Source organism: Tachysurus fulvidraco, chromosome 22, assembly GCF_022655615.1.
Source record: "Tachysurus fulvidraco isolate hzauxx_2018 chromosome 22, HZAU_PFXX_2.0, whole genome shotgun sequence".
Taxonomy (NCBI): domain Eukaryota; kingdom Metazoa; phylum Chordata; class Actinopteri; order Siluriformes; family Bagridae; genus Tachysurus; species Tachysurus fulvidraco.
The window spans coordinates 909,713-926,129 of record NC_062539.1 but is presented as its reverse complement, the minus strand read 5'-3'; the positions used below and the strand labels follow the sequence as shown (position 1 = coordinate 926,129).

The 16,417-nt window shown below is 39.6% G+C and overlaps 1 protein-coding gene and 1 long non-coding RNA gene across 5 annotated transcripts; both read right to left on the bottom strand.

The window, feature by feature from the left end:
• Positions 1-951: 951 nt before the first annotated feature.
• Positions 952-10,639, bottom strand: LOC113636907 (serotransferrin-2). 4 transcript variants are annotated; one of them, XM_047806064.1, is made up of 17 exons: positions 10,516-10,639; positions 9,166-9,296; positions 8,745-8,847; positions 8,466-8,651; positions 7,788-7,914; positions 7,272-7,327; positions 7,038-7,198; positions 6,230-6,377; positions 5,783-5,949; positions 5,557-5,653; positions 5,192-5,212; positions 4,794-5,015; positions 4,420-4,555; positions 4,075-4,142; positions 3,368-3,546; positions 2,701-2,884; positions 952-1,161 (listed from the first exon to the last, which is right to left on the bottom strand). In XM_047806064.1, the coding sequence occupies exons 1-17, from the start codon at positions 10,553-10,555 to the stop codon at positions 1,118-1,120; spliced, it is 2,070 nt and encodes a 689-aa protein (XP_047662020.1). In that variant the 5' UTR covers positions 10,556-10,639; the 3' UTR covers positions 952-1,117. The 4 variants fall into 4 exon arrangements, with proteins under 4 accessions (XP_047662020.1, XP_026993067.2, XP_047662019.1 ...); XM_027137266.2 differs by having other exon boundaries at positions 4,794-4,958; positions 10,516-10,621; XM_047806063.1 differs by lacking the exon at positions 10,516-10,639 and having other exon boundaries at positions 9,166-9,360.
• Positions 10,640-11,636: 997 nt separating this feature from the next.
• Positions 11,637-14,280, bottom strand: LOC125139916. The gene is made up of 3 exons (XR_007139059.1): positions 13,690-14,280; positions 13,195-13,477; positions 11,637-13,094 (listed from the first exon to the last, which is right to left on the bottom strand). It is a non-coding gene; the product is annotated as an uncharacterized LOC125139916 (long non-coding RNA).
• Positions 14,281-16,417: the final 2,137 nt, after the last annotated feature.

Below are 16,417 nucleotides of genomic sequence, written 5' to 3'. Positions count from 1 at the left end.
CTCTGGCACTATGAACCGTGTGGACAGACCGAGTAATGGTGACTGAGTTTGAAATTTGTTGCGTGCCTGAGACGTGTCCTGTGTTTGAGACGTGTCTGAGACCTGTTCCTTGTGTTTTCTCAGAGATGTGTGTTGTGTGTGAGACGTGTCCCGTGTCTGAGACGTGTCCCGTGTTTGAGATGTGTCCCGTGTTTGAGACTTGTCTGAGACATGTCCCTTGTGTTGTGTCTGAGATGTGTGTTGTGTCTGAGACATGTCTGAGACCTGTCTGAGACTTGTCCCGTGTTTGATACGTGTCTCAGACATGTCCCTTGTGTTGTGTCTGGGATGTGTGTTGTGTCTGAGACGTGTTTGAGACATGTCCTGTTTCTGAGAAATGTAATGTGTTTGAGATGTGTCCTGTGTCTGAGACATGTCCCATGTTTGAAACATGTCCTGTGCCTGAGACATGTCTGAAATGTGTTCCGTGTCTGAGATGTGTTCTGTGTCTGAGACATTTTCCATGTCTAAAATGTGTCCCTTGTCTGAGACGTGTCCCCTGTTTGAGACGTGTCCCGTTTCTGAGACATGTCTGAGACGTGTGTTGTGTCTCAGATGTGTGTTGTGTCTGAAATGTGTCCCTTGTCTGAGACATATTCCGTGTTTGAGACGTGTCCCATGTCTGAGAACTTCATTCACTCATCTGACACAGGACTTCTGTTCATCCTGAGGATCATCACAGCTCAACTGCTGGTGGACTTTTTATTTCCATCTTCCCCAAACCCTGGAGTTGATGTCATTATACTGTTAAGCATCTTATCTCTCAGTTTCACTCTAACGCCAGTCTCAGCGTTCCTCAACGTCTCAGCGTTCCTCAACGTCACTCATAACAAGTCCACGTGTGGTTCAGTCATATTCTTATTTAATGTAATGTGTTTAGTAATATTTGTGCAAAATGAACAAAAAACAACATTTTGTTAATCATTTCTTTTTTTATTTCAGACAGCTTCTGAATAAAGAATGGAAAAGCAAATCACACTCAGATGCCATTTATTCCAAAAAGCTCAGAAAACAAAAACAATGAGAGAGAAATCTACAGGCAGATGTTTGTAATGTGTCCAAGACAAACAGGACCCTTTTAGGATGCTGTACAAATTGTATGGAAACAGGCCTCCTCCAGTTCTGTGGAGAACAAACAGAAAGAAACGTCAGTGATGGAGACAAAGAACACAAAGAACACAGAGACGTTTAAATTGTATATAAAACAGAGAATTCACTGTTGTGTACAGATCATAGCAGCGGGCTGACTGAAATAAATAAACAAACAAACAAACAAACAAAAGATAAACAAACAAACAAACAAACATATAATGATAAATAAATAAAATGACAAATAAATAAATAAATAAATAAATAAAATGGTAAATAAATAAATAAATAAATAAATAAAATGATAAATAAATAAATGATAAATAAATAAATAAATAAATAAATAAAAAGGATACATAAATAAGATAAATAAATAAACAAGACAAATAAAACAACAAACAAACAAACAAACAAACAAACAAGTAGATAAATAAATAAATAAATAAAAAGTAAATAATTATAATAAAGCACAACAAAGCGCTAACAGATTAAAAAAAATGCAGTGATGGTAAATGTAGAAAATAAAAATATATAACTGCAATTCTAAAAACACAAAAATAAAATAACCTTAAATTAAATAAGTCTTTAAGATTGTAAGATGATTTGATTAAAACAAACAACCAGAAATAAAGAATAATGCAATGAAAATAAAGAAATAAAATATGAAACAAAAACTCCATACAACAAACATTTAAAATGTAGAATATCCTAAACAGGAAGCCAGGGTTTAACTAGAAGTAATAAAAAGCCTAAAGCTCACTGACAATAATCATTTCTGTCTTTTATACTGTTTCAGCCCTGAACATTTACAGTCATGGGGGAAAAAGAAAGTACACCCTCCTTTAACTCTGTGTGTTTATCAGGCCAAAGCATTTTCTTTCAGAACATTTTGGGGTTTATTCACATTTTGCCTAAACTCATGCTCCACGTTCTTTTTGGAGAGAAGCCATTTGTTTCCATCCTTCCACTTGTTCTGTCTCTTTCTGACTGTGATGTCATGAACATAAGCAGTGAATGTGTTAACTGAGGCCTGCAGGTGACATGACGTAGCTCTTGGGTTTGTCTTTATACCTCTGAGGGTTAAATGATCTGACCGTGGACTGAGTTCACCTGGACGTTCTCTCTCCTGTCCTGAACAAACAATTCTCACTTTACAACTGTGAATTTCAGACTGTTTGGACACGTCCTTATAACCTCCCCAGACTGATGAGCACAACAGTTGCTTGTCTGAGCTTGTGGCTCAATGTAGACACACACCTGAGTGCTCCACAACACCAAACTACAGATGTGCTGCTTCACCTTAGACACACCTTAGACACTGATGAGCTCATCTCGTGTGTTTTATTAGTAACGCCTGGCTGCTAACGAACAATTTAATAATTTAATGATATGGAGGTTGGAAGGATGAACTGAAAAGCTGCTTTACTTTGATGTCTCTATATGACTAGATGTTAAAAACAATCACCAGAGATTATTTCATTTGTTTGTTTTATAGAAGTTGAGGACCAGGAGGGTGTACTTTCTTTTTCTCACGTCAGTGATTGTATAATGTGAACTGTGAAGTGTTTTTACCGGACTTGGCCTTTGGACATTCGTGCAGTGATGTTATGGAGGTTAAGTATTCTTGTCCCAGGAATTCCTCATAGCTCTGTTTTACCTCCTGGAGACATTTGGTGCCTTCTTTAAACGGTGATTTTCCATCTGTAGAGTCAAAAATCCTGAAGTCAGGGTCTGAGCCAGAAGGACCGAACTTCTCCTGAAAAACAGAGAGGAAATGTCAACAGTCACTCAGAGAGTTTCAGTGAGTTCATTCTGAATCAATCCAAAGGTAAGTCTGTGGAGAGAAGGTCACTGAGCAGCACAGAACATCCTGCATCATCACATGGTGTCTGGCGGATATTTAAAGCCGAGTTCGTTGAGGTCAATTCGAGTCTCATGTCTGTCTTAAAATTTCAGGATGCCAATCAATTGTAGTAAATATTTTTAAAGAACCGTGTGGAGCACACACAGCAGGTTCTGACCATGAAGGCGATCGGACACAACGATGGTCTGCATATAAACGTCCAGCAGATACGCTCATGATAGCTCACAGATAGCTCTATTCTGCTCAGAACACTTTATTACTGGATTACAAAATTATATTTAAAAGCCAAAGCAAAACTACATCCCTGAGAAAGAGGAAGGAGCAGCTACGTCTGATGCTGGACACAGGTGAACTCTGCCTGGTGTTTCTACTCACCTGCTGGTCCTTGAGGAACGACACCACCTCCTTTCGTTTTCCTTCATGAGTGATGACGGCGTGAGCTGGAACTTGGGCTAAATGACACGTCTGGTATTCAGTAATTTCAGCAGAGCCTCCGGGGCAGATGAGCTGGAAGTCTGATGATTTGAAGGACTTAGCCCATGCTGGCCCATTACCTGGGGGGGGGGGGGGGGGGATTCATTATGAACACTCTAAAGAAACTTCACAGCAGATTACTGTGGTTTGTGTTAGGAAAGTGTTGAAGTGTTGGTGAAGATCTCAATTAATTAACTAATTTCCAGCCGCTTTTATCTCTCATAGTTTATACAAACATAAAAAAGTTACTGAGATACCACAAAGAAGTGTAAACTCCTCTGTCCTGACACTGGAGACTCCTTCACAACATCACACACACACACACACACACACACACACACACACACACACACACACACACACGCACACACACAGACACACACACGGACACACACGCACAGACACACACACACAGACGCACAAACACAGACACACACACTCACACATGCACACACACACACAGACACACACACACACAGACACACACAAACACAAACACACACACACACAGACACACACACATGCACACACACACACACACACACATATACACAGACACACACAAAGACACACAAACAGGTTGAATATTCACTGGATCTGTGACTCACCATCTGTGTTATCTGTTGCAGTGGTGTGTTTAATGAAGGCCACGTCACCAACACCTTCAGCCAGACACCTGCAGCACACAAACACAACAAACTCAACACCATTTCAGTTCAGTATTCAGTCTCTTAGTAATCAAACCTTTTAGACCCACACTAAGACATTCCTCATCATGTCAGACCATCTATTTGTTCAGTTACAGTAATAGCTGATGCTAATTACAATTAGAAATCAGAAAAGGTTTATTTTATAATAAAATTAATTTTCCAACACAGTTGTACATCACTAACACCTGCTGATGTTAAACACAAAGCCGTCTTTAACGTCACGTGATGTGATGTGAATCGTACCTGAAGGCTCCATCATAGCCATAATAAGGCTCGTCATGACTGGCTTTGCATTTGTTTGTGGCGTCTCCCTTACACAGTTTACACAGATTTGATGCAGGATCTGAACCAGGAGCACAGCTTGCAGTGAAGTATGTTGCTATGGACAAAAAAAACTAATATTCAGCATGTTATATTTCAGCATGGTTTTATCTACATTAAAACATCACTCGCAATCACTCGCATGAGCGTGTGAAGGAGGTGTGAAGGAGGTATGAAGGAGGTGTGAAGGAGGTGTGAAGGAGGTGTGAAGGAGGAGTGAAGGAGGTATGAAGGAGGTGTGAAGGAGGTGTGAGGATGATGACATCATAAAACAGGAAGTCTATCTTCTGACTCACGAAAGTCACAACTCTTGTATTTTTCATGGAGGAGACCCATGGGAATGTTCCAGCCTGCGGTTCGTCCCACGCCTGTGTGACATGACTTTTTGTCTCTCAGATTTTCCCAGGTCACACCGGAGCTCTTGCGCACTACAGCCACAGAGTAATAGGAGGAGGTTTCTCCTATAGGGGCACAGAATGAGAGGAAGGACTTACACTCAGTACAGGGCCTTACGATATCTGTGGGTTTAAACAAATCATTATATATTTATTACATGATTTATGATACAGATTTTAGGTGAGTGCTGATGAGTTAGAGGTCACCATAAACTGGGAAAGGTGTCAGACAGACAACTGGACGGTGGGAGTTTATTCATGCAGCTAATTTATAAGCTTGAGAATGTGAGTGAACTTACCTGACTCAGATTTACACTTTTCTGTCAAGAAAGAAAACAGAATCTTTAGTTATCCAAATGTAATAAATTCCAATAAAACACTTCTTACTGCCCTGAATTAGACTTATCTCCTGACTGTGTGTGTGCTGTTGCTATAGAAACACTAAACTATTAGAACAAGTGCATTAATATAATTCTGCTGTTATTAGAGAATTAATCAACACCAATAAATCTGACCAATCACAATGCAGAACTCAGCAGCTGTCTGGTGTTATGAGGAAGCATCAACAGGTTTATGATAGTTCTTTATCAGAGCTTACGGGTTTTGAAGGATTTTGCTAAAGGAAGTGCGTTCATTTTAAAAGTTATTAACTGGTGTTACTCACCAGCAACGTACTGCTCCACCATGACCGGCACCAGACCGCACTTCCCAGCAGTGTACACTTCTCCTCCATCAACTGCAATAGCATCAGCTTCATGAAGCTGCACACACAAAGATATTTTTTAAAAAGAAGAAAGAAAGAAAGAAAGAAAGAAAGAAAGAAAGAAAGAAAGAAAGAAAGAAAGAAAGAAAGACGACACAGAAAGGACAAACACACAGTGTCTGTTTACCAGGATGGCTTTGATGCAGTCCTGAACTGTAGCTTTGGTTTCACACTGCAGCTTGGTGTTGCCTTCATCATCAGCAGTTTTGCCGCTCCATAAGTCACATTTAGCCCTCTGACTTACTCCCACTGTACACCATTTAATAGCCTGGGACGACTCGCTAGCTGTGTTATCTGGAGAGGAAATAGATTTGTTGTTAAAAAGCTACTTAACCCTAATGCAGGTGTATTTTACTATATTAAAACATCAACTTTCTTGGTCTATTGCAGTGATTTTTGTTAATATTAAGAATTAGTTTCTAGCAAGAAACAACATAATCTTCCAATAGAATAAGAAATGAAAAGCTCAATAATCTGATCTGCTCTATATATTATCTTAGCTCAAGAATCTTAGATTTTGTTGATTATAATTTTATATGGCTTCTTCAGTGTAGTGAGTTTGACAGCATGTTACCTCTCCTGAGGGAGTGGATGGAGTCCCAGTAATCTGCTTTCAGGTAGATGAAGGAGTTGGTGACCTCTGGGAGTCTCGTCAGCTTCGACGTCGAGTCTTTGAACATCAGGTTTCTTTCAGGACCCACAGAGGAGAACAGACCCTTATCCTGTGACACAAAAACAGATCCTTGGTCATGAAACATCTCTTGATTTGTTTAGTGTAAATTTTGGATAGACAAATAATGCCACACTCCCTCTGGAGGAACTCGAACAAGTTTGAAGTTTTCCTCTCAGATGAAATCATTTATTAAAATAAATATCCACATGAACACCTGAAGAGATGAAGAGTGTCCCAAAGACCCAGAAGGTACATTATAAGAAAAGTCTGAGATGTTTCAGGAGTTTAGAAGAAAATCATTCATAAAAAAGGTAAACTACTGCTTACAAAAAAATTACAGCATAGACTTCATTTACACGAGATATTATGTACAGAGATGTGGTAGCCTAGTGGTTAAGGTGATGGGCTACCAGTCGGAAGGTTGTGAGTTCGATTCTTACATCCACCAAGCTGGCACTGTTGGGCCCCCGAGCAAGGCCCTTATTGCTCAGTTGTATAAAAAATGAGATAAAAATGTAAGTCGCTCTGGGTGTCTGCTAAATGCTGTAAATGTACAGATTTTATATTTTGATATATATATATGAATACATTTTAGATAAACAAAACAATTACTTACACACACTCTATATTAGAGCACTGCATAGGGTGTGAAATAATGACTATTTATCAAGAACATAAGAACAATTTTGTAATATATTGTCTCACAAACCTTCAGTGACAATAGAGTCGACTCGATGTGGTCAGACAGATCTTTGTCAAAGCGACTGACGACGGCATGAGCAGGAACTTGGGCCAGGTTGCAGGTTTCATACTCATCAACAGGCTTCCTGGTGCCGTCTGGACACAGCAGCTCATACTCGTCCTTCTTATCTAATAAAAAATGAACTTTGTTTTAATACTTACTTATTACTAATGTTAAACTTTTACAGAACCCTTTAATTACCGAGCGCTGTGAGGTGCTTCACAAACGCCACATCTGCATTTCTCTCCTTCAGACACCTGCAGTAACAGGAAACAGTTTGTACCACATTATTAGTGATGTTCTAGAGGAACATGTAGGTGGGCATAAACATTCAACCAAAAAAAGATCAATCCATTCCTTCTATAATGACTAGGAATAACAAACAGCAGGACAGATAACATGGTGAAGATTCCCATAAGGAAACGATTATGTAATGAATATGAACATTTATTAAGTTTGACTCAATGAATCAATATGTATGAAAGAGTCAGTATCATATCGGGACCTTGTGGATCTTATTTTCCTGTATCAGATTGTCTGATATGTTTGATCTGATTAACGCCGATCAAATGTGAGCTTTAGGACAAATCCAGTCTGCACTGGTTACAGCAGTAGTGAAGTCATTGACACAGAGTTAACAGACGACTCCAACGCCTCCTCTGTCTTATCATCGTGTACCGATCACGCTGAAAGATAAACAGAGCGCGAGGTTCTTACAGGAGAGCTCCTTCATAATCGTAATACGGCTCGTCGTGAGAGCGCTGGCAATTGTTTTTACACAACTTGCACAGTTTGGCATTTGTTGCTCCTGGCACACAGCTCTCAGAGAAGAAATCTGCCACCGCTGCAACACAAAAACCACATGGGCTCAGTGTGAGTAATAATAATAATAATAATAATAATAATAATAATAATAATAATAATACACTCACACTGATGGAGTTGATTATTTTCTGTTACCCAGACAGACTTACAACTGTGCTTTTGTTTTTTTCTTGTACACAAGTTATTTGTCAGTGATTCTATGTGAATTCATTAAAGACTTTTACACACTACATTTAATCCACTGCTTACATTTAATAATCCCTAAAACATAGCGTTAGTTTCTGTTCTCACTCTCATTACAGCAGCTATAAGCAGTTACAGTTGTTCCATAACCTTCGACTTATATTCATCTGATGTGCGAGTCTGTAAATGAGCTGTTACTATGGAAACCATACTGTCTTTGAATGAGTGCATGAATTATAAATAAACCTGAACAAATGCGTGGAGCTGCTTTTATAGAGAACTAATCAACACCTTTTGGCCATTTAGTAGGTGGTGATTCATGTGTGTCTCAGGTGCTGTGGTGTTTGTGTGGAAACTGATGAACCAAAGCTTGAACAACTCCCTCACCGTCCTCCAGAGGTTTGTCATCGATGCCACCCCATTTAATCTGTTCGTTTTTGATGAGCGCCCCGATGGGGATGTTCCAGCCTGCAGTTTTCCCCAAACCAGTATGACACGACTTCTTCCCAATTAGCTCATTGAAGCCAAAGCCAGTGCCTTTCTTTGCCACAGCTACAGCGTAGTAGCAGGTCCCTACAACATCAAGATTACAGACTCAGCCTGATTAGTAGCAGCAACAAACAGGCCTTTATTTTTTACACTTAATTTAGCTGTTGATTTCACTACCTGTGTTATAATGTTCTGCCAGGATGGGGTGAAGGTTATGGGGATGGAGACCGGCTGTGTAGATATCTCCTCCATCCAGAGTGATGGCATCTGCTTCACCTTTCTGATAAAACAAATTCAAACAATTTACTGATTACAAGATTTTCAAATCCTCTTTTTTCCCCTGCATTATGAAACCTACAGAACTATATTGTATATCTGTGTTAACTTGCATGTTTGATAATTAACTAGAAATCTAATTAGCTGTTTCCATAAAACCTTCATGTGACCAGAATAACAAAGTAAAGAATCAGCTCTCGGTATGAAGGCAGTGATTTAAACTAAAAGTGAGAAGAGTGTAGACACTTTATCATGTGTGTTTGAAATGCAGGTAGAAGAAGTAAATGTGCTGCAGTGGTTCTGTTAGTGACTCTGATTTTACCCCAACAGCTTCGATACACTCCCGAGTTCCTGCCTTCTTCACGCAGTCTAGAGACTTTAACTCCTTGCATTTCCCCAACTCCGCCTCTGACTTTAAACACCATTTGATCCGTTGTTCTGCCTGCACTAAGACTGAAATGACAAGAAATGAATCACAGTTAAAGAGTAAAAAAATCGTCATAACCTAATAATGAACTTAACCTTAATACACTGCGTCCTTTTGGGAAGACAATGGAATTGTATGATATGAGTGCAGTCGCACTGTTGGGGGTTTTATTTTATTTATAATTTGTTGTATTGAATGAATCGGGTCAGAGGAATTTTGTTTAAAATGAACTTGACTGTTTGCTGATAAAATAGTATTTTGCTGATAATGAGTGTGTTCAGGGGTTCTTTGAGGTTTTCATACTGAAATTACACACACATCACTATTCACACCTCAGACATCACTACAGACTGGAGCGCCACACACACACGCACACACACGCACACACACACACACACACACACACACACACACACACACACACACACACACACACACACACACACACACACAGACACACACACACACAGACACACACACACACACTGGTTTGTCTTAAACGGGTTTCCTTCAGCCTTCATTTTCTAGTCCCTTTTTTCAGGTTTAAAGATGAGTGTATTTGACTTTAAAGGCAGTTTACTAGACACTTGTGAAGAACTCACTCTAATCAAGAAAAATGTGGTGACCTCAAAGCTGTGAACTTCATGCAGGTCATTTAAATAATCTGAATTCGTGTTCCTGAAAATCCACTATAACATCTGTAGATTCACCTGTAGATTCACCTGTAGACTCTGAGCAGCAGAAACATTCGTCACATAAACACTAAGGTTACCTATAAGGAATAACTCCAACTGTGTTACTGACAAAAGTCCAGCTGAGAGCATTGGGAGTGAAAATGTCTTACAGTTATAATTCATTATCAGAGGATCTCTGAGTGATCAGTAATGGTGCACGACTTTAAGAACCATCTACACACTCATTCCAAGTGATGTGTGAGATTCTAATCTAATGCAGATGTTCTTCTAGCATGGATGATTTTAGACGAGGCTCGGTGCAGTTCTGAGCTTTACATGTGTTCAACACAAGAGCTGACAGTTCAACACAAATCATTAGCAATGACAACACAGTAGGAGCAAACAGATGAGGCAGTGTGTCGAGTGGGGAAGATATTTTGATGTGCATAATGTCAAAGGTACTTCTGGTCCTACACAAAATCCCTGATGAATTCCACTTTATTATTCTGATTCAAACACATCCAACTAGTCAAACATTTTATACCACACATAATAGAGTATAGTGACTTACCGAGGCAGGACAGGAAGGCACAGATGCTGGAGAGCTTCATGCTGGACTCCTGGATGCAGCAGACAGTGTGTGTGACAGTGAGGGAAGCTTTATAGAGAGCCTAGAGCTGAGGGGCGGAGTCAGGATAAAGAGGACGTGTGGGTTTAATCTCAAAACACCCCTCAGTCACTGAAAACTAATCAACTCCATCTGACCAATCAGAGCACAGAACCCAGCAGAACTCTGCTGTTATTGTAAGTCACACTGTTATATTTTACTTCACTATGAAATGCTCTGGATTTTTTTTATTTTTGTTTTATTTTAGACATGATTGTTAAAGTCAGGACGAGTTTATAGAGTCGTGTTTAATCTGTACACTGTTTGATGTTCTGTGGAATTTTGCTGCAGTGGTCTGATGTGTACACGATCGATAGATATTACACAAGACTGGAGCTGAAAGTTCACAGCAAATCATCAGAAATCAGAACGTCGCTGAGCTCCTTATCAGAACTACTGACACACTCACTATGTCAAATTCCTTTCTTTTCTGGTTTAAGCATATTTTTGTGTTGAACCCCAAACACACACACACACACACACACACACACACACACACACACACACACACACACACACACACACACACACACACACACACACACACTCACACACACACACACACACACTTACACACACACACTCACTCACACACACACACACACACTCACACACACACACACGCACTCACAAACACTCACAAACACTCACACACACTCACACACACTCACACACACTCACTCACACACACACACACACACACACACACACACACACACACACACACACACACACACACACACTCACACACTCACAGGCACACACACACTCACATGCATACACACACACACACGCACACAAACATACACACACGCACGCACAGACATGCACTCACACACACACACACACATGCACTCACACACACACACACACACATGCACGCCACACACACACACACACATGCACTCACACACACACACGCACACGCACACACACACGCACACACACAAACACACACACACGCACACACACACACAAACACACTCTCACACACATACACACACACACGCACACACACACACACACATGCACACACGCGTGCACACGCACACACACTCACAACACACGCGCACACACACACATATACACACATACATGCACGCACGCACACACGCACACAAACACACACACACACGAAGCAACATGAAGCAATGCTGGAAAACACAGAATGGACACAATCTGGGACAAATTTCACAGTATTAATGATTTCCTTTTACCATTTTTTTTCTGTGCTTTAGGTAACATAGGGTTCATTTGTAATAATAATACAGTTTTTTCTAATTGCTAACACAATTTTTCAAACTAGTCTGATTTTATCAAAATACTTAACACAATTCACAAAACCACACACCCAAACTGCAAAATACCTCATATATCCTGCAAAATAAAGCACTGCAACCAAAACTACACACAGCATTATCAAAATCAAACTTTTGCATGAAATGGCACACACTTCATTCATATTACCAGATTTTTGCCTAACAAACTACACCCTGTTGGGCATAATGAGAAGCAGCCCCATCTTTAGCATGCTTTGCCATAATACTAAAATATGTATCAGATTGTTTACATGCACAGAAATATTTGCAGATACACACACATGGCATTGCAACATTTATCTATCTATCTATCTATCTATCTATCTATCTATCTATCTATCTATCTATCTATCTATCTATCTATCTATCTATCTATCTATCTATCTATCTATCTATTTATTTATTTCACTACAGTAAACAAGTCAGTGCAACATATGCACAGCAGATATATTTACATGGGACTGAACTGAAAAAGAAAATTTCAGAAAAAAATATATTACAGTAAAAAAAAAGAGGCAAGAAAAATAATTAGGCAGCATCTTGCCTGCCGCACAGCCGGGTCTGGCCACAACACCTCGCCAACATCACAGGCAATATATTCCCTTGCCAGACATCGAGGGAAGATGCGCCTTGAGTGCCTTATCCATCCCTGAATTGCGCCTCTTCCATGGCCTGCACAAAGGGCTGCTGGTCGTATACCTTCCACCGCAATGCCGAAAAGAACTCTTCTATGGGGTTCAGAAATGGTGAGTATGGTGGGAGGTATTGCACGAGAAATGTTGGGTGGTCAGCAAACCAGTGTTGGACTGGGGCTGCATGATGAAAGCTCATGTTGTCCCATACTACAACGTACCGGTTTCTTTGATGGTCTGCATCATTCATACACTCTGGTGGTATGAGAATGTTGTGAAGTCTGTCCACAAATGTGAGAATATGGGCTGTGTTGTATGGTCCAAGGTTGGCATGACGGTGGAGGACACCATGCATACTGGAGATGGCAGCGCACATTGTGATGTTCCCACCACGTTGGCCAGGAACATCTATAATGGCTCTGTGACCAATGACGTTTCTCCCCCTTCTTCTGGTCTTTGCTAGGTAGACCCCAGCCTCATCTATAAAGATGAACTCATGTGGGATTGCATGAGCATCCATTTCCAGTACTCCCTGAAAACAAAGAACAAACAAAAATCAGTCAATATGGTGTTATTCAGTACACTGGGAAACAATGTTGTGTGTAGTGTACTGCAGTCAATATAGTACTTACATCCACATATGCTCGTCTGAACTATGTGTTACTTTGAGAGTTTCTCTCAAACGACACCTTATAAAGTTGTTTCATTCTGATTTGGTTTCGCTTGGGAATGTGAGCCAATGTGGACAGACTGACTCTTTGAATGTTGTTGAATAAGTTGTTGTCTTGGATGACGTGGCTTTGAATTTCTCATAATCTGATTTCATTATTTTCCAAAAGCAAGTTTACAATGGCAGCTTCCTGTACCCCGGTGAACATTCGGCCCCTTCCTCCACCATGGTGTCGTCTCTCAGTCCTTTAGAAAAAATAAAATAAAAATATATACAGTATACAGCTTGGACAATGCAGCCTAAATATTTTCCCTCACATTGTACATACATTGTACAGGAAACTTGTACAGTTCATGAATGGCTGATGTCATACACTATGTAAACAGGTGTCACCCAACTGATACACTATGACATGGGGTATACTACATGTGTACTACATGAAATTTTGGTTACATACCTGTTCTCCAGTCTAAAAGTCCGGATGACAGAGGCGACAGTAAAACGGCTCAAGTTTGGCTGCACTCTCTGTCCAGCCTCACGCATTGTCAGCCCATGGTTGATGACATGATCTACTAAGGTTGTTCTGATTTCATTTGAAAGTGTTTGTCTTCTTTGGCCATGAACTCCTCTACCTGCTCTACCCCTACCTCTCACTCTTCCTCTTCCTCTCTCTGCAATGTCTTCCATTGTCATTGTAAAAAAAAAAAAAGGTTCTCACCTGTGGTCTTTTCGTAGTGCTTACATCCTGACTGAAGTGTTAACAATTAACCATTGAGGTGTTTGGCCAGGTGGCACATGTAATTGGCCAATTAGCTCATGTAGCGTCATTTTGAAATGGCAAACATGTGACTTTATGTCAGATTGTTGTGTCTTATGCAGAGAACTGTGTTCAGGGCATTTACAAAGTGCCATGTTGAAATGCAAAATGTGTATAAAGCAGAAAATGTGTTTAGACTTTTGGAGACTTGAGAAGGAGTTTTGCTCTCTGTGTGTAAGTTTAAATAATTGTGCTGTGCTTGTCATTTTAGTGTGTTAGCAATTGAAAAAACTAATAATAATAATAATAATAATAATAATAATAATAATAATAAGAAGAAGAAGAAGAAGAAGAAGAAGAAGAATACAGTATTAATAGCACACCCAAACACTGACTATAGTTACACTTAAAAGGTCCGAGTGCAGAGTGAAAATGTCTGAAACTCACTCCTGCAAAACGGTTTGTTTGGCACGTCGATCTGTAATGCACAAACTTTGACCCCTGACCTCTTGATTTTGGTGTTAGATAAGAGGGCAGTTTTCAGCTGTCTTATAATAACATGGAGAAAAGTTTGATTCATCAGAAGAACTCAACAGTGGTCAGAAGTAGTGTCACGTCTGCAGGGATCAGACTCAGTTCCTTCTTTTCTCCCCACAGAACAGAGCTCACGTGACATTTATAAACAATCTGTATTTATATCACAGCCATGATGTCCAGGTTTAACATATTTACTACGATCCACTTTCCAATTTATGTTTAGATCAGGACACAGATATTTGGTGTTAAATTGCTTTCTTTCTTTATTTCTTTCTTTCTTCAGTGTATAAGTGACTCAGACTGTAAGCAGGCAGATGTTTACTTTAGCGTAACGTTGTCATACATCAGTTATAACACTAGTGACGTGATTCTTACGATCCTTTTGTGTTGTACTTTTTTAAATCAGGATTTTTTGCATTGAGTTTGTGTGTAAAGAACCAGCAACACAACACAACACAACACAACAACACACAAACCACTCACACTGCATGCTTTTTGTTATTTCCTGATAAAAAAGCTGTTTTGGTTTTTATATTATAGAAATGTAATAATATTTAAATGTATATAATATTTCATATTAACATGTTTATATAAATGCTACAGGAATTAATCGCATATATTAATGTCCTTAATTTTTAAAATATAATATTTTATTTTTAATTTGCTTCTGAATATTTATTTTATTTATTAAGTGCTACTGATTTTTATTTTGTATTGAAACAGAAAAGTCTTCATTTAATCTCATGACTGTTGTTTAAATCAAAATTTTTCTGGACATAAATTATAAATAAATCACTTCATTTTAAACACTAGATGTTTGTGTGGTTCACGGCTTTAGGAGGCTTTTAAGAATCCTTTTAAACAGAAGATTATCTCCAGGTTCTTTCATGTTCCTCAATGTTCTAGTCTGGAGTTGAAGTTTGTTGCGCCGCAGGTCAGCGACCCGTCTGTTTAAACAGCTGCACAAACCTGTTTATTTTAATTTCTTTATCTGAAAGTTTGTGACTTTGTTCTGAAGCCGTGCACAAGCGTGGTGTCTGTAACCTGCAGCACATCTGCACTTGTGCACCTTCACTGATCACCACACAAAGTCAGAGAAATACAAAAATAACCTGAAAAATAAACTGATTCTGTATTTACAACAAAAATATCTGTGTTTAGATTCATGAATGAAAAATGTTCAAGATCAGGAACCTGAACATGAGGGAAAGTGTTGAAGCGTAAAGTTCATAGGAATAAAAAATTATAAATTCCTCAACTCTTACTCACAGAAACCAGAAAAAAACAAGCAAAAATGCCACACAAGCATAATGATGTAAAGGACAAAGGCATATATTAGTTCTGTGTAACAAAGCAAAACCAACGTTACTCACCTATCGAGAAGGAAAAAAGCGCCTCGGCGTCTTAAGTAAAGTCGGCCACATATTCACAGGTCGGAGTTTCCCGAGTCGATAACTCCTGAGCTAAACGCTGTTACTACACAAAACGCGGTTGTAGCTGCCTCTCTACATTACTACGATAGAAAAGAGGTGTTATTTGTGTAGTAACAGCGTTTAGCTCAGGAGTTATTGACTCGGGAAACTCCAACCTGTGAATATGTGGCCAACTTCCTGCTCCTTCAGTTCTCTCCAGCGCTGGAAAGCTGATCCTATATTAACACGTCCTACTTCTTGCCTTATCGTAAGCCCCTTTCTGCTCATTGGCTACACGTTAGTTTTGTTTTTGTTTTGTTTGCCGGCCCGACTCAGTTTTCTGAAGTATTTCTCAAACAACGTAAACCCCACCTTTAAGCATCTTATCTCTCAGTTTCACTCTAACGCCAGTCTCAGCGTTCCTCAACGTCTCAGCGTTCCTCAACGTCACTCATAACAAGTCCACGTGTGGTTCAGTC